Source organism: Colletes gigas, unplaced genomic scaffold (genome assembly GCF_013123115.1).
Source record: "Colletes gigas isolate AHSC1104 unplaced genomic scaffold, ASM1312311v1 Colletes_gigas_Sc00040, whole genome shotgun sequence".
In the NCBI taxonomy this organism is placed as follows: Eukaryota; Metazoa; Arthropoda; class Insecta; order Hymenoptera; family Colletidae; genus Colletes; species Colletes gigas.
Window position 1 is genome coordinate 905,236 of NW_025106669.1, and position 18,994 is coordinate 924,229.

Below are 18,994 nucleotides of genomic sequence, written 5' to 3' on the forward strand. Positions count from 1 at the left end.
GCTATGATAAAGTTCTATGATCCTGGATGACAATAAGTACGTTATCATGTCAGTTCATAAGACTATAAGTCTGATTGTTGATAGAAATAGAAAAGAACAGGAATTGAAGAATAATTTTGATGAATCTTCCAAATGAAAATTACTAAATATGGTAACAAAAAGTAACTAGGCTTTTTACTGCTCTACTGCAAATGGAGGATATCAATAGATTTAAAATATGATTGCTAAAATTGTTGAATAGTAACGATTTTAGTGAAAGTATTGCAAGATGATAAAACAGAGAAAATATATACTTTTATAAAAAGGTCGTTGAACTTTTAAAAACGTTGGACGACACGAGTTTCTTTGAAATTTAGATTGTGTACTGTCGGGCTTAGTTGATTGTTTAGTTGATCGAGTAATATAAAAGATAACTAGGTGGAATTCCCTTATCTGTATCTCAGTATGATAATTGGAGTAACGACGATATATTGTACTCTGTGCCATGTGTCAGTAGTTTCATTTGTCCACAAAATATTTAGAATATTTCAATATTTATATCACTTTATTTCTGTTATATTAATTGTAGTTTTATACATAAATAATTTGGTCATGCAAAGCAAAGGCTCCCGGGGAAATGGAAGCCATTTTGTACCCTTTTTTTTAGCCAAAAGTGGTCGCAAAATGGCGCACCATCTATCGATAGGATTAAAAATTTATTTTGATATATAGAATTGAAAATTTAATTGAATTTTATTAATGTAAATTGATTGAAAGTTTAATTTAATTCTATTAATGTAAATTAATTGAATTTGAATTTCTTACAGTCATATTTCCATAAACTAATTGAAAGGAAAGAAATGCAAATGTCCTTTAAATGCTCATAGGTTATGTTCTATACTTTAATTTAATTTAATTTATTTTGAGATAAATCAATTTACTTGTTTCGTATAATATCTGATATTTATTCATAAAAATGGACATTCTAATGTTATAGTAGGTTTTGTCTGTTATGTTGGTCACTGGTGCAATGGAGGATGCTTATTAATGATAGCTACGCCATCTAGGTATCAAATATTTCTATTTTTCACATTATAATAATGTGAATAAATGTTGAGGATATTTCTAAATATGAAAAACTGTCAAAGTGTTAGAGACGCCATCTTGAATTAATATTTAGCGATCGGAATTTCGAAAACGCGTTATTTTACTGTTCTTCAGGATTTCGATCGACTAAACTAATAACTAATTTATTATCACGCAAAATTAGACGTTGAAACATTGATTTATCCATTTTTGTATAGTTTTCTATGTGTTCTTCAACTTTCAACAACTCTGTGAAATGTTCATATCAATAAAATCAATAAAACGTTTGAAGTAGCGTTATTTTTAAGAATTTCGATTAAATAAGAATTTAAAAAATATCAATCGTATATGAGAATGCAAGAAAAAGGAGAATCGATCGCTGAAAAATGCTCGGAATATCCCCTCGAGTATTTGCTTTGTCGGCCATCTTGGATTCTAAAGCGCCACCTACTTTACAAGAAAAGAATTTAAAAAATATCAATCTTACAAGAGAATGCAAGAAAAAGGAGAATCGATCGCTGAAAAATGCTCGGAATATCCCCTCGAGTATTTGCTTTGTCGGCCATCTTGGATTCTAAAGCGCCACCTACTTTACAAGAAAAGAATTTAAAAAATATCAATCTTACAAGAGAATGCAAGAAAAAGGAGAATCGATCGCTGAAAAATGCTCGGAATATCCCCTCGAGTATTTGCTTTGTCGGCCATCTTGGATTCTAAAGCGCCACCTACTTTACAAGAAAAGAATTTAAAAAATATCAATCTTACAAGAGAATGCAAGAAAGAGAAATCGATCGCTGAAAAATGCTCGGAATATCCCCTCGAGTATTTGCTTTGTCGGCCATCTTGGATTCTAAAGCGCCACCTACTTTACAAGAAAAGAATTTAAAAAATATCAATCTTACAAGAGAATGCAAGAAAGAGAAATCGATCGCTGAAAAATGCTCGGAATATCCCCTCGAGTATTTGCTTTGTCGGCCATCTTGGATTCTAAAGCGCCACCTACTTTACAAGAAAAGAATTTAAAAAATATCAATCTTACAAGAGAATGCAAGAAAGAGAAATCGATCGCTGAAAAATGCTCGGAATATCCCCTCGAGTATTTGCTTTGTCGGCCATCTTGGATTCTAAAGCGCCACCTACTTTACAAGTAAACTGTTCTAGGACAATCTGCTGTGGGAATTCCGGACTCGAACGGCCGTAGTCGCGAGGCAAGGTCGTATTGGAAATTACACCTGCGCTGCGGGCTGTAATTACACGTCACTCGACCGTGTTTACCGGCGTCTTTGTGCCAATACGCATTCACGATTCTTCGACGCAAGAGCTTTATTTTTCACAATGTTCGGGCAATATTAAACGCGTGCATTCTTTCCACTCGCAATAATTCAACCGATACATCTTCTCTCGTTTCTGCAATTAACGTTTTTGCCTCTGAAATAACTCTCTCAATTCTTCGAACGATGATAGTTCCTTTTTTCCCCGGCGTTCTTTCGTTCCAATATGGCCGCCTAAACGCATTGCACAACGCTACATATTTGGGAAGAGATTGTTTCACAAATAATTAGCAATGATGCAATTGCAAACGACATTGTTATTGTTCTGTTTGTTGAGGGATTTTGACAAAGTTTACGTTGTCCATTGATTGGTGACGCAATGATAAGTAGTTTGATGTTGCGTTGTAACAATTAATGGAATTTCGATGAGGTTTTTCGTTATGTTTTGTTAGCAGATAATCTTTTTCTATGCAATTTTAGACAAACTATAAATATATAAAATACTTCTATTCTAAGCAAAATTAAGAAAAAATGTTAGAGAACAATTTTGTACTAATTGCTACTATAAAGTTGTTTCGATGCAGTTATTGCACTGTCTTTTAATCGATACTTACTAATTTCTTTCCAACTTCAGTTCAGTTACTAGATACACTTTGTATCAAGAAGAATTTAAAAATATATTATAATATATATTTTTTTTCTAACAGAAGTTTCAAAGATCAAGTAGCAATTTCTAACACGAATTAACGCTTGAACCATTACGAAATAGAAAATATAAGATTGTAGGAACTTCGTGCCGTTATTTTAACGTGTTTTTCTTTGCATTGCAGGTTTTTAGAGTACATCGTCTTGTACCATAGGAGGGCCCCCCCCCCCCAGGAGGAAGTGCCGTGGCCCCTCGAACCTATTGATACATCGGTGATGACATCGCGTTGGAAATCCTATTGATTCCCTCGTTCACGTCCTTCTCTATCCTTTACCACGGTGGTCGACAGAGTCGATTTTCTCTGGCAAATTGCAGGAATCCTGGCGAACCAAGGCACGAGGAACGTCGTGGCGTGATAATATCATCGTCGAGCACGATGGCTTGCGTACCCTCTAAGGTGAGTTAAATACTTCTCGATCGTTCGCCAATTAAAGGCAATGTATTCAATGGCCTGTGAATCGTTTCGTAATAACCGGATACGTACGATTCTCTCGAGATAACGAGAGATCAGCGTTCACGTATCGAGACGAGATCTATGCTATTATATAAAGAGAGAGACGATTTTTATGTTCGCGTAAAACTCAAGATCTATTGAACCTATCTTCTTCAAATTTTGACACGTTATTCCTGCATACTCTAGGACGGACATCGACTATGTAGCATGTCTCAGATGCGCGTTATTAACGTGTAATTTATGTGCAAAGATTTCATGTGCACGACTGGTTTGGTGGACCACGCGACACGACCAGTCTAGTTGCGCGCGCATACGCGTTAACCGCCCGCGCGATACCTCGCCCGGTAGCAGTACTGCGATGTCACCGCCAGGTGGCGCAGCTTCTCGAGCGCTTTCTCGCGAGAGAATTGCATCATCGCGGATATATATGTCAGAACAATTATCTGTTCATAAATTGCTTTTGCACAAATATTTCTGTAATTATCGTGATGTAAAAACTCGCGAGGATCTTTGGATAATCTAATTATTTCTTTTAACACACAAGAAATTAACGAATTAATTAAGTTTCCAAAGAAAATGACGAACTAAACTTGCTCATAGAGCAAGAATATTTAACAAGGCCGACATAAAGAAGTTATCGAGTATACAAACAGTTTAATAAAAGGAGTTGTTACCAGTTGTGATTAGGTATTACCAGAGCACAAAACAAACTATAAATTGGGAACAAGGTTGAATAGAGCACACGTGTTCATGGCGAACCTTTTTCATTGCTTTTATACTCCCTCATACGTCACTGCAGTAGAAATCGGGTGGTATGAAGTATGCTGGGTAATTTTGCAATTTTTATTGTCGAATAAAATATTTTTACGCGTTGTTCGAAGAGTCGGGACGAGCAGCCTGTGATTTTAGACGAACTCGAATGTACTTAACGACAACGAACGATATTAATAATGGTCGTTACCGTGGTACTTTAATTGTCGCCAGCAGTCGAGGCGACGCATGCAGGGCGGCTCGCTTAATTACTGCAGCACAATCTTGCAGCAACTTGCTCGTTCTCTCCCCAATTTCGCGTACATCGCCCGGAAATTCGCGCGCCTGCCTGCTCCGTTTCCGGTAAACGTTTGGCGAGTGGAGATTTCGGGCGTTTTGAAATGTGATAGTCCGAAATTTCGAAAGAAACCAAACTGTTGGGGAAAAATGGCAAATATTATTCTTTTTTTTTTTCAATAAAAATTTACCAAGTTGAGGACAGATTATTGGAATTAAAAACTTTGATTTTTAAACGGTTTTTCCTTGTTTTGGCTCATTTCAGCAATGGCTTTTCCCCCATTTCATAATCTAATTGTGAGGCCAGAAATTTTCATGCGAATCTTTGAAACGTCATAACTTCTGAACGAATTGGAGGATTTTAATGTTTAAAAATGCGAACGACGCGTATTTTAATGGAGAGTATGTAGAAATCGCAAAAATATTCGGAAAGTTGATCCATGACCCCGCAAAATAAGAAAAACCCCGTTAAAGATGGTCCAATTTTCAAACAGCCATAACTCTTACAATAGTGAATATATTTCAATGAAACTTTTTTCTGAAGTAGAGCTCTAGGGTACCTACAAAAAAGTATTAGACAACATTTCCGTACAGTGTCCAACAATGTTACTAAAAATCAAAAACATTGAAAAAACTCCATAAAAGTGGTGTAATTTTCAAACGACCATAACTTCCACAATAGTGATTGGATTTCAATGAAATTTATTTCTGAAGTAGAGCTCTACGGTACCTACAAAAAAGTATTAAACAAAATTTCCGTACAGCGTCAAACAAATTTATTAAAAATGAAAAACTAATTTTTAAGAAAAATCGACAAGGGGGTAGGTGCCTAATTAAAAAAAAATTTCAAATCTTTCTGGAAAAATTATTTTCGGTTACGGGAGTCAATTACAATTATTTTTGGTGGACAGACATACCCCCAAAATCCTACCCATTTTCGAGAAAAAAATTCGAAAAGATGTGAAATTTTTCCACAAAATTAAAAAATTTCAAATCATTCTAAAAAAATTATTTTCGTTTAGGGGGGTCAATTACAATCACTTTTTGTCAATATATATACCCCCAAAATCCTACGCATTTTCGAGAAAAAAATTCGAGAAAATGTGAAATTTTTCCACAAAATTAAAAAATTTCAAATCATTCTAAAAAAATTATTTTCGTTTAGGGGGGTCAATTACAATCACTTTTTGTCAATATATATACCCCAAAAATCCTACGCATTTTCGAGAAAAAAATTCGAGAAAATGTGAAATTTTTCCACAAAATTAAAAAATTTCAAATCATTCTAAAAAAATTATTGTCGGTTGTAGGGGTCAATTGCAATCATTTTTGGTGAACAGACATACCCTCGAATTCCTACCCACTTTCGAGAAAAAAATTCAGGAAATGCCTAAATTTTTCGGCGAAAAAAAAAATTTCCAATCGTTCTCAAAAAAATATTTTTAGTTGTGGGGGTCGATTACAATTATTTTTGGTGAACAGACATACCATCGAAATCCTGCCCAGTTTCGAGAAAAAAATTCCTTACCGAAACTATAATGCCTGACGTACTATAAGAAACAGATGCGAAAACGAGCCAGGTGGCGCGTCGATCGCAAAAAAGATAAACCCAGGAGAAAGGAAAGTCGAACGACATTTGTAGCTAATCGGCTGAAGGAAGACGAAGAAGACGATTGCATAAAATTGTGTCTCTGTGTCCTGGCGTAGCTCAAACGATGGCCGATTCACGCGGCTTCAAGCCAATAAACCAGTTCTGGCAGAGCGCGGCAGTGTCTACGGACCCGGATTCGGAGTGCCTCTACGAGGAAATCGCAGGCCTTTCGGGGTCCCAGGATACGGAGCCAGGGCCGGCTGGTGCCGCCGTCGAGGAGGACGAGGAAGAGGACGAGGAAGAGGAGGAGGAAGAGGAGGAGGTGGGGAGGCTCGATTTCGGCGCGCAGGTCGGCGGTAGCAGCTGGTGGAGACAGAGCAAAGGTAGCGACAAGTACGCGATCAGCACCGGGAGCGTCAACGGACGTAAAACCAGCAAAAGTGTCGGGACCAGCGCGCGATCGCGCAGCAGATCGGCCGATCGGCCATCAGCCGTACGCCAGGAGGTCATCAGGGTGGAGGAGGAGCAGTATGCTTCGCACAGAAGCTACGTGGAGTCCGGTACAGGCGCCGTACTACCGCCTGCTACCGGCCTCAAGCTGACCAGGGGGCGTGCAACCAGCACCGTCGCCCGCTACCTGCACTCTGCCTCCACGAACACTGGTCACTATCACCACCATCACCACGGGCTCCACGGACAGTATCCAGTGGGCAGCACCGGCAGAACGACCGCCAGGCGTCACCAGCATCATCACCCAAGCCGCGGATCGTTCAGTAATGAGACGCAGGAAGAGGTACAGGAGGACGATGAAGCCACTCTACGGGAGTTGCTTGTAAGGTACGTTTCCACGTACCCCAACGGATCCCATACCTTGAAAACCGTTTATCTCTTGTGAACACCTCCACGCGGTTGGATGACTCATTATCACGCGGGTTTTTTGACCGACACGTGCTTTATCGCCGCGAGTTCGGACTTGGAGCGACACCACCACATATATGGGGAAGAGAGTTTATCTTCCGAACACACGATACGCACCTGAAATTTGAACCAGGACCTTGTACACTCCTCGACGCTTCCTTGCTCTCGATGGAGACGTGTCCTTTATTTATACCGGGTCTCTAAGGTCAATTAGATAGGAAAAGTTACTAGAAACTTATGCCCAAGAATATTAAAAAGATTTTATTGTGACAGTTTCAGAAAAATAGCTTCTATTTAATTAATTAGCAATTGTTGAACTCTTTAAAATATTCCGTATGTGTTGAGAACAATAGTGTATGAATTTTGAATATATTCTCAATTATATACTGCGGTGCATCGGCTAGTTACGGTCCTGGGTAGTCGCAGCGCCACGCGGCGGCGAGCGAGAGAGTTAGAGTGTGGCGAGTGAGTCGAGGAACGATGCGAGCTTAACACTTTACCGACCGATAGCCTATTAATCGACTGTTTTACCGGCCAACGCTTGCCGACCGATAGCCTATTAATCAACTGTTTTATCGGCCGACCCTTACCGACCGATAGCCGATTAATCAACCGCTACCGGTCGGTAAAGTGTTAATACAGAGAATTGTTGGACGAATTTTGTCTGTGAATCTTTGGACGCCTATACAAGGTGTACATGTAAAGTTTTTATGTAGAATTTTCTTCCACTATTCTCATTATTTGTTGCTCCCAAGCATCCTTGATTTTGAAATATCAACCAAAAGGCCCATTTTTTTTTTTTAATTTTTTTTTTGTTCTTTGTGAATGAGTTTCTTATTTTTGGGGGATTTTCTGGACCAAAGTATAAAATATTATATTTTACCTTCATAAATCCAGCACCTTAATAAAATAACATTTTGATTATTTGTTAATTTATTTATTTTATTGACTCTATTAGAAGGTAATTAAATTGAATATCTTTACAGATTTAAGAAAATTATTTTCATAATATATTCTCGGTCGGTAAAACAGTTAACTACATAAATCCAGCACCTTAATAAAATAACATTTTGATAATTTGTTACTTTATTTATTTTATTTACTCGATTAGAAGGTAATTAAATTGAATATCTTTACAGATTTAAGAAAATTATTTTCGTAATATATTCTCTGTCGGTAAAACAGTTTACTTCGTAGAACAATGGACGCAACGGTTTTAATTTAAAATCGAGAGTGATCAAGCGTCGTGGACTGTACGATGGGCGTCGCCACCGTCGTCTTTGAGAATTATCTGGATTGTTGGATGTAATGGCGGACACCCAATAACCGACGATCTCTTTCAATATCGAAATTTCGTGAAAATCACCGAGATCCGTTTCGCGTGCAAACTTCGAAACGTTTTAAAGTGAAATTTTCATAGTTTAGCGCCACCTCTTAGGCTCCTGTACCTCTAAATATTTCGTAGTTGATCTCTTTTTAGAATATTGTATTAGAAACTTATGTATCCTTTTTTTCTTCAGCGACTATAACGTAGTATTTACTAGTTTGAAGTTTGAAATTTTTGAGATTTTTTATCCCTTTTAAAATCTCGTTCGAAGTAACATAGTTTAGTGCTACGACAGTAGAACAGCGTATATAAGCTCTTAAGACTTGCATTACCAATTAAGAGAACACTTCTCGCTCTGTTATTCGCCCCCCCCCCTCAAGTACCCGTAATCGATAGCACTTGCTTATCGATCATAAGCTCTCTTAGACCAAGAATTTCCACCCACCATTTCCACAAACATTGTTCTTTCGAATGCCCAAATAGCATTTCTACGATGTTCTCCAAAAACGCATCCAGGTAATTCCCGGCCTAAGTGGCGGTGCCGTCGTTCGAGAAAAAAAATATGAAAACAAAACAAAACAAGACAGACAAGGTTTCCCTGCTTATCATTTTCTATAGACTCTTTATGTATCAGAGAATGCAATGCAAGGCTTTGTGCCGTGCCATTTATCATTTATACATAAATCACACTCGCTCTAGTCCTATTCTTGTACATACTTACACGCCCCTCGGTCATAACAGTGATTTATCGAGGCATCGGTGATTTTTTAACATGAATTCTTTTGGCTGCGGCGCTCGCAGGCTTACCACTGATTGCTCATTCCATATTCGACCGTCATGTCACACGTTCGCGCGGAAGTCAGGCACACGAATCAACGAGCAACCACGCACGTACGACGACAGAGACTCGATACAAAGGAAAATGAAAATTATACTATTATAGAAAGAGAGATCTTCCTCAAATTTTGATACGTTATTCCTGCATATTTTAGGATGGACATGGGCTATGCAGCATGTCTCGGAAGCGCGTTATTAACACTAGAAAGACTGAATCTTAGTATATACCTATATTGCCCAAAAGCAGTCAAAATGACTGCATCGTGAAAGAATAAATAATGTGTAAAGAAATCTGTTTAAAATTAATTTTTAATATTATGAATTTAGGGCCCAGAAATAAAATGAACAACTTGTTAGAACAAGTATCACTGCATAAAGATTCGAATAACAAGTACTACTTTAGCTTATTGAGAAACTGCAATTTATCAATAGGTCTGGGTTAGGTCTGGGTTATGTCTGGATTAGATCTGAGTTAGGTCTGGATTAGATCTGAGTTAGGTCTAGGTTAGGTCTGGATTAGATCTGGGTTAGGTCTGGGTTAGGTCTGGATTAGATCTGGGTTAGGTCTGGATTAGATCTGGGTTAGGTCTGGGTTAGGTCTGCATTAGATCTGGGTTAGGTCTGGGTTAGGTCTGGATTAGATTGAGTTAGGTCTGGGTTAGGTCTGGATTAGATCTGGGTTAGGTCTGGGTTATGTCTGGATTAGATCTGGGTTAGGTCTGGGTTAGGTCTGGATTAGATCTGGGTTAGGTCTGGATTTATAGATAACCTTATTCCCCCAGGAAATAGACATATTTTGTTTTAAATAGATTTAACCCAGACCTAACCCAGACCTAACCCAGACCTAACCCAGACTTATTCCAGACCTAACCCAGACTTAATCCAGACCTAACCCAGACCTAACCCAGATCTAATCCAGACCTAACCAAGACCTAACCCAGATTTAATTCAGACTTATTCCAGACCTAACCCAGACCTAACCCAGACTTAATCCAGACCTAACCCAAACCTAACCCAGATCTAATCCAGACCTAACCCAGAGTTAACTCAGATCTAATCCAGACCTAACCCAGACCTAACCCAGACCTAACTCAGATCTAACCCAGACCTAACCCAGACATAACCCAGACATAACCCAGACCTAACACAGATCTAATCCAGACCTAACCCAGACCTAACCCAAATCTAATCCAGACCTAACCCAGACCTAACTCAGATCTAATCCAGACCTAACCCAGACCTAACCCAGATCTAACTCAGATCTAATCCAGACCTAACCCAGATCTAGGGTCTGGGTTAGGTCTGGATTAGATCTGAGTTAGCTCTGGGTTAGGTCTGGATTAGATCTGAATTAGATCTGGGTTAGGTCTGGTTTAGGTCTGGGTTAGGTACGCCCAAATCGACAATTGATCATATACTTGTATGTTATCATGTGTTGGTAATCGAAAAAAAAATGAAAACTGTTATTTCAATACAGAGTCGATCTGGGTCATATAAGAAATTTACTCAATTCAATAATAAGAGTCATTTGATTATTTAAAATTTCCCAAGCAGTCAAAATGACTGCTTTTTTGGGCAATATAGGTATAACACATATATATATATACCGGAAATGAAGGAGGGTAGAGGTAACTACAATTATTAATAAACGCATTTATATGTTGTACAAAAGGTCACAAAATTCTAAGAAATTGTGTCGTTATATACATAATTGTTTTTCTAATTGAAATTAAAAAGCAGTCAAAATGACTTCCTTGGGCAATCTAGTGTTAACGTGTAATTTATGTGTAAAGATTTCATGTGTACGACCGTTTGGCGGACCACGCGACACGACAGTTACATGCGCGCGCATACGCGTTAACGGCCCGCGCTGTACCTCGCCACTAGCAGTACTGCGATGTCACCGCCAGGTGGCGCAGCTTCTCGAGCGCTTTCTCGCGCGAGAATTGCACTATCGCGGATATATATGTCAGGACGATCATCTGATCATTAATTGCTTTTGCACAAAGAAGTTCGTTAGAATTTCGATACCAAAATGGAGATACATCGTTTCCTTCGATCGATACGCTCTCCGTTGTTTTGTTTGGTAGTCGTTGCTAGTTGTTCGTGTGGGTGTCTTGCGTGGTTTATATCACATCACGATGTTCATGCTGATTTTTGTGAATTATTTTGCCGACGGTGTTCGTATCCGCACAAAAAAAGTTTATGGTCCCATTCAAATTGCAAGCTCGCTTGTGGACGCGGGCGACTTAGGCTGGGGTGAGTAAGCTGGCGATGCGCGAGATAAAAACAAAAAAAAAAAAAAAATAATGTCTCCGCACGTGACGAACCCATCCTTTAGAAGAATCGGACGTCACGTGACTGATTCGAGCGACTGAATTACTCAATTTTGTGACAATGATTTTGACTGAACCACGACTGTGTTTCCAAACTAGGTAAAGTTTTACAGAGTGAGTGAGATAAGAGGGCAGGGGCGGGCGTCGTCGGCGTATAAACCCCCCTCCCCCCCGCCGCACGTTACCCCTCCACCTTTGGTCGTGGGACCCACTTGACCAACAAGCTGTGCAATCGTTCAGAGTCAGTTGATTGGATTTTGGTGGATAATCCAACGTACGTACAATATGTCGTGAACAAAGCAAAGAACAAATAGATCTGTGAGAATAAGACGAAATACTGAATCAAGAGGAGTGAGTGGGGAGGCATAGAGGCTACTGTAGTTTCGGAACACAGCCATGGTCTCCCTACCTCCCAGGTACATGGCAACATCATCGCTGCTCTTTCTTTCGCTAATATATTTATATCTATTTATTTTCGTTCGAACCTCCCCCTTTCATTCTTCTCTCATACTTTCTCACCTCCATCGCGGGATCATTTGTTCATTCATTTCTCACCGTCACTCGTGCCTTGCGTGGAAATTTCATTTATTTTTTTTCCAAAAACCAAAACCACCCTTTTCTGCTTGGCTGTGCACATCGATCAAGTTTGCTAAATCTCATCATTAAGAATCATTATTTTTTCTACCCCACTTGCACCGTTCCCCGCATCGTGTAGATAACGAAACAGGGACGAAAATAATTTAGTGAAAAATTTTTATGCAACTTTACGGGGGGGGGATTGATTTTCATTTCTCACCCTTCACAAACTTCCATCTAATGTGCACAGCTCCGACAACTATGTATACATAATATATATATGAACTATATAATATATATATGTTACCGTGAATGACCGAAATTGGAGAATGTCAACTTTCACCGGTGAATGTTAACAGATACCAAATACGTCGGTGAAAGATCGAATATTTCATTACATTGTTGTACATTCGGACCCTCTCCGGTGTGTGTCGACAATCACAGATATGCTCTGGTGGAGGTCCAAAACAGAAGAGTCAAAAAACAAGCGACTGGTTCTCTCCTGCCAAATCCTTTGTTCTGCTCGGAGTCAATCAGCTTTGTCAGTCTTATGCAAGCTTTGATAACGCGAGCAACGTTTTCTTAATTTTTTTTCCGATACCCTAATTTATACTAAATGGATACTGCAGTAAATCGTGATCTTTTTCTAACCCAGACCTAACCCAGACTTAATTCAGACTTATTCCAGACCTAACCCAAACCAATTCATCGCTGATAACGGGGGTTAGGTCTGGAATAAGTCTGAATTAAGTCTGGGTTAGGTCTGGGTTAGGTCTAGAATAAGTTTGGGTTAGGTCTGGGTTAGGTCTGGGTTAGGTTTGAATTAAGTCTGGGTTAGGTCTGGGTTAGGTCTGAATTAAGTCTGGGTTAGGTCTGGGTTAGGTCTGAATTAAGTCTGGGTTAGGTCTGGGTTAGGTCTGAATTAAGTCTGGGTTAGGTCTGAATTAAGTCTGGGTTAGGTCTGGGTTAGGTCTGAATTAAGTCTGGGTTAGGTCTGGGTTAGGTCTGAATTAAGTCTGGGTTAGGTCTGAATTAAGTCTGGGTTAGGTCTGGGTTAGGTCTGGAAGAAAAATTAGATTTTCTAATTAGCAAACTCGTCTTTTTAAGAGTAAATTAAGACCTAACCCAGACCTAACCCAGACCTAACCCAGACTTATTCCAGACCTAACCCAGACATAATTCAGACTTATTCCAGACCTAACCCAGACCTAACCCAGACTTAATTCAGACTTATTCCAGACCTAACCCAAACCTAACTCAGATCTAATCCAGACCTAACCCAGACCTAACTCAAATCTAATCCAGACCTAACCCAGACCTAACCCAGATCTAATCCAGACCTAATCCAGACCTAACCCAGACCTAACTCAGATCTAATCCAGACCTAACCCAGACCTAACTCAAATCTAATCCAGACCTAACCCAGACCTAACCCAGATCTAATCCAGACCTAATCCAGACCTAACCCAGACCTAACTCAGATCTAATCCAGACCTAACCCAGACCTAACTCAAATCTAATCCAGACCTAACCCAGACCTAACCCAGATCTAATCCAGACCTAACCCAGACCTAACTCAGATCTAATCCAGACCTAACCCAGACCTAACTCAGATCTAATCCAGACCTAACCCAGACCTAACCCAGATCTAACTCAAATCTAATCCAGACCTAACCCAGACCTAACTCAGATCTAATCCAGACCTAATCCAGAGCTAACTCGGATCTAATCCAGACCTAACTCAAATCTAATCCAGACCTAACCCAGACCTAACTCAGATCTAATCCAGACCTAACCCAGACCTAACTCAGATCTAATCCAGACCTAACCTAAATCTAGGGTCTGGGTCAGGTCTGGGTTAGGTCTGGATTAGATTTCGGTTAGGTCTGGGTTAGGTCTGGATTAGTTCTGGGTTAGGTCTGGATTAGATCTGGGTTAGGTCTGGGTTAGATCCTTTCAGAAAGAGATGCGAAAAAGTTACGGTCACCCTTGTGACGTTTTATAGCGACTGAATTACGGGGGAAGAAAATATAAATCACCAACATGTTCAACACTCACCATTAGTGCATGGTGAATGTCAGCATTTACCGGTGTAAGTCAGAAATAAGGGTGTTTAGTAAATATTTCGGACATACACTAAGCGACTATGTGAATGTCGACATTCACCGGTGAAAGTCGACATTCTCCAGATTTCGGTGTTTCACTGTAACATATACATACTTACATATATATATATATATATATGTCACCGTAGTATTTTTCACCCCGACACTCACCCACACACAGTTTAGACGTGCTTTTAGTGGCGTTTGTACGTTGTGCTATTTTTCAATTCAATATATATATATATATATATATTTCTATACTCATATACATAGACGGAATCTGATATAATACGTATATGTGTGTCTGTATATCTCTGTTTTTAACACGCTGTACTCGTATTATACCCGGCGTGTCCTTAGCTGCCGAGCTACCGCTGGCTCGCATCAGAATCAAAGATGGCGGCGCGCCAATGGTGCCCGTATTTTTTTAAAAGAAAAAAGAAAAATGAAAAAGAAAGGATAAGAGAGTTTGATCGAATCCGCTACTTGAAGGCTCGGCAGTTTCGCGCGGAGGTAGTTTGAAACTTCTCTTTAGGGACTTAGGCGTTAATAGTTAGCCTTGATCCGTGTCTAGTGTCTGTCAATGTCGATTTGTTTTCACGGGGCGAGCCAGCGAGATTCACGCGTGGGGTGTGTATGTGTGGCCAGTCTGCAGAAACAGGTCAGCGTTATGAGTATGAACTTGAGTGCCAAGCTGGACGAGCTGCAGCGGGGTGACCGCCAGCTGGAGACCACCGTCGCCCTCTGCGAGATCCGTTCCCAGCTGCAGGAACTCACCAAGAGCGTAGAATCTTGCCAGAGCGAGGTCAGCGAGGTGAAACGGGACATGGTCGCAATCAAGGTACCGTCGGGGTCTATATGCGCTCTAATTCATATTCAAACTGTTTACGAAAGAGCAACTCGAAGAACCCTAACCCTAACCCTAACTCTATCCTAACCTAAGATAGCTCGCGTCGCGAAACTCTTAATTCGAGTAACCGTCTTAGCGTGCGCCTCGATATGCGTTTACCACATTTTCTAAACCGTGTTTCCCAATTCTACGCAGCACGAACTAGATACAGTACAGCAGGTGAAAGAAGAGATCGAAGAGTTACGAGAATACGTGGATCGACTGGAAGAACACTCCCATCGACGGAAACTTAGACTTTTGGAGCAGGTGACGGTTGTCTTTACGATCCAAAACTCATTCCTTAGCGCCATTTTTTATTTCTTAACACTTTACCGACCGATAGCCTATTAATCGACTGTTTTACCGGCCAACGGTTACCGACAGAGAGCCTATCAATCAACTGTTTTATCGGTCGGTAAGCGTTGGTCGGTAAAACAGTCGATTAATAGGCTATCGGTCGGTAATGTGTTGACGAGCAAATCGCTTTTGATGGCTGTATATTTATTATTATTGTTATGTTATGATTGTATTTGATTTCTCGTACTTGTGTTATTATTTCGTTTAATTTTTACGATTTTCGTTATGATTTTATAATCAACCGACCAGAGATATTGTAATAAACTGTTATGACGTTCTGCGGTGTTTTATTTCACCCCTCATCGATATTATTTTTACTTCATTCGCTTGTTTTGTCATTTGTCTTCGTTTGAAAATATATTTATTTTATTTTGAGCTACTACTTTGTTATTAGCCTTTGTTTCGAATTTCGTTGTTAAATTTCGTTATTTAACCACACACGTTGCTATTTTCAGGGGCTAACGCTTTTCCTGTCGTATGCAATACTAGCAGCAGTCCTAGGAATGTTGCAATTTGGATACAACACTGGAGTCATTAATGCGCCAGAAGTGGTATGTTTCATAAAAAAAAAAGAAGATCTTATTTATTAAAAAAGTGGTTAAATTTCAATTTTTCGGTCTTTTTTTCTGATTTTTTTTCCAACGAAAGGTTAGCTGTTTTGAACTGAGACTTTGCAGATATATTTATTCATCTTATAAGCATGTACAGTATTTTTTTCATACAAAAATATTTAAAATTGAGGGAGTTATAACTTCTTGTTTAACAAGAGGCAAGTGGTTAAATTTCAATTTTTCGGTCTTTCTTCTGATTTTTTTTTCCAACGATAGGTAGGATATTTCGTACTGAGATTTTGCAGATATATTTATTCATCTTACAAGCATGTACAGTATTTTTTTCATACAAAAATATTAAAAATTGAGGGAGTTATAACTTCTTGTTTAACAAGAGGCAAGTGGTTAAATTTCAATTTTTCGGTCTTTTTTCTGATTTTTTTCCCCAACGATTGGTTAGCTGTTTCGTACTGAGACTTTGCAGATATATTTATTCATCTCATAAGCATGTACAGTATTTTTTTCATACAAAAATATTAAAAATTGAGGGAGTTATAACTTCTTGTTTAACAAGAGGCAAGTGGTTAAATTTCAATTTTTCGGTCTTTTTTCTGATTTTTTTCCCCAACGATTGGTTAGCTGTTTTGAACTGAGACTTTGCAGATATATTTATTCATCTCATAAGCATATACAGTATTTTTTTCATACAAAAATATTAAAAATTGAGGGAGTTATAACTTCTTGTTTAACAAGAGGCAAGTGGTTAAATTTCAATTTTTCGGTCTTTTTTCTGATTTTTTCCCCCAACGATTGGTTAGCTGTTTTGAACTGAGACTTTGCAGATATATTTATTCATCTTATAAGCATATACAGTATTTTTTTCATACAAAAATATTAAAAATTGAGGGAGTTATAACTTCTTGTTTAACAAGAGGCAAGTGGTTAAATTTCAATTTTTCGGTCTTTTTTCTGATTTTTTCCCCCAACGATAGGTTAGCTGTTTTGAACTGAGATTTTGCAGATATATTTATTCATCTTACAAGCATGTACAGTATTTTTTTCATACAAAAATATTAAAAATTGAGGGAGTTATAACTTCTTGTTTAACAAGAGGCAAGTGGTTAAATTTCAATTTTTCGGTCTTTTTTCTGATTTTTTTTCCAACGATTGGTAGGCTGTTTTGCACTGAGACTTTGCAGATATATTTATTCATCTTACAAGCATGTACAGTATTTTTTTCATACAAAAATATTAAAAATTGAGGGAGTTATAACTTCTTGTTTAACAGGAGGCAAGTGGTTAAATTTCAATTTTTCGGTCTTTTTTCTGATTTTTTCCCCCAACGATTGGTAGACTGTTTCATACTGAGACTTTGCAGATATATTTATTCATCTCATAAGCATATACAGTATTTTTTTCATACAAAAATATTAAAAATTGAGGGAGTTATAACTTCTTGTTTAACAAGAGGCAAGTGGTTAAATTTCAATTTTTCGGTCTTTTTTCTGATTTTTTTCCCCAACGATTGGTTAGCTGTTTTGAACTGAGACTTTGCAGATATATTTATTCATCTTACAAGCATGTACAGTATTTTTTTCATACAAAAATATTGAAAATTGAGGGAGTTATAACTTCTTGTTTAATGGCTCTTCTGAAAAAGGTGCTGACTCGATTCCAATCAACCTGCTAATTTAAAACAAGGGGGGGGGGGAGAATATTTTCATTAGGAAGAATGAAGTTATAGCAGAAACTAGGGAGAAGATTCGAATTTCTATTTTTTAACCTTTTATCATTGAATTTTTTAACTTTATCATGGAAGTGAGGTTTGAAAAACGCATTTATAGTTATAACTTCCTCAATTTTCAATATTTTTTAACGAAAAAAATCCTGTACATGCTTGTAAGATGACTAAATATATCTGCAAAATCTCAGTACGAAATATCCTACCTATCATTGGAAAAAAAAATCAGAAGAATTGAAATTTAATCACTTGCCTCTTGTTAAACAAGAAGTTATAACTCCCTCAATTTTCAATATTTTTTAACGAAAAAAATCCTGTACATGCTTGTGAGATGACTAAATATATCTGCAAAATCTCAGTACGAAATATCCTACCTATCGTTGGGAAAAAAAATCAGAAAAATTGAAATTTAATCACTTGCCTCTTGTTAAACAAGAAGTTATAACTCCCTCAATTTTCAATATTTTTTAACGAAAAAAATCCTGTACATGCTTGTGAGATGACTAAATATATCTGCAAAATCTCAGTACGAAATATCCTACCTATCGTTGGAAAAAAAAATCAGAAGAATTGAAATTTAACCACTTGCCTCTTGTTAAACAAGAAGTTATAACTCCCTCAATTTTCAATATTTTTTAACGAAAAAAATCCTGTACATGCTTGTGAGATGACTAAATATATCTGCAAAATCTCAGTACGAAATATCCTACCTATCGTTGGAAAAAAAAATCAGAAGAATTGAAATTTAACCACTTGCCTCTTGTTAAACAAGAAGTTATAACTCCCTCAATTTTCAATATTTTTTAACGAAAAAAATCCTGTACATGCTTGTGAGATGACTAAATATATCTGCAAAATCTCAGTACGAAATATCCTACCTATCGTTGGGAAAAAAAATCAGAAAAATTGAAATTTAATCACTTGCCTCTTGTTAAACAAGAAGTTATAACTCCCTCAATTTTCAATATTTTTTAACGAAAAAAATCCTGTACATGCTTGTGAGATGACTAAATATATCTGCAAAATCTCAGTACGAAATATCCTACCTATCATTGGAAAAAAAAATCAGAAGAATTGAAATTTAACCACTTGCCTCTTGTTAAACAAGAAGTTATAACTCCCTCAATTTTCAATATTTTTTAACGAAAAAAATCCTGTATATGCTTGTAAGATGACTAAATATATCTGCAAAATCTCAGTACGAAATAGCCTACCTATCGTGG

At 38.0% G+C, this 18,994-nt stretch overlaps 1 protein-coding gene across 12 annotated transcripts in view; it reads left to right on the plus strand.

Annotated features, from left to right (window-relative positions):
• Positions 1-18,994, plus strand: part of LOC122402848 (glucose transporter type 1) — a 52,705-nt gene that overhangs the window by 14,717 nt on the left and 18,994 nt on the right. For 8 of the 12 annotated variants that reach the window (XR_006259555.1, XM_043405980.1, XM_043405981.1 and 5 more), the window contains exons 2-6: positions 3,167-3,439; positions 6,251-6,971; positions 14,882-15,074; positions 15,279-15,389; positions 15,935-16,030. Coding sequence is in view for 11 of the 12 variants with exons in the window: in XM_043405980.1 (XP_043261915.1) it covers positions 6,259-6,971; positions 14,882-15,074; positions 15,279-15,389; positions 15,935-16,030 (1,113 nt within the window). In the remaining variant the exon portion in view is untranslated. Of the gene's footprint in view, positions 1-3,166; positions 3,440-6,250; positions 6,972-11,489; positions 11,969-14,881; positions 15,075-15,278; positions 15,390-15,934; positions 16,031-18,994 lie in introns of those variants that run through there. The other 4 variants (XM_043405988.1, XM_043405987.1, XM_043405989.1 and 1 more) reach the window with 4 other exon arrangements.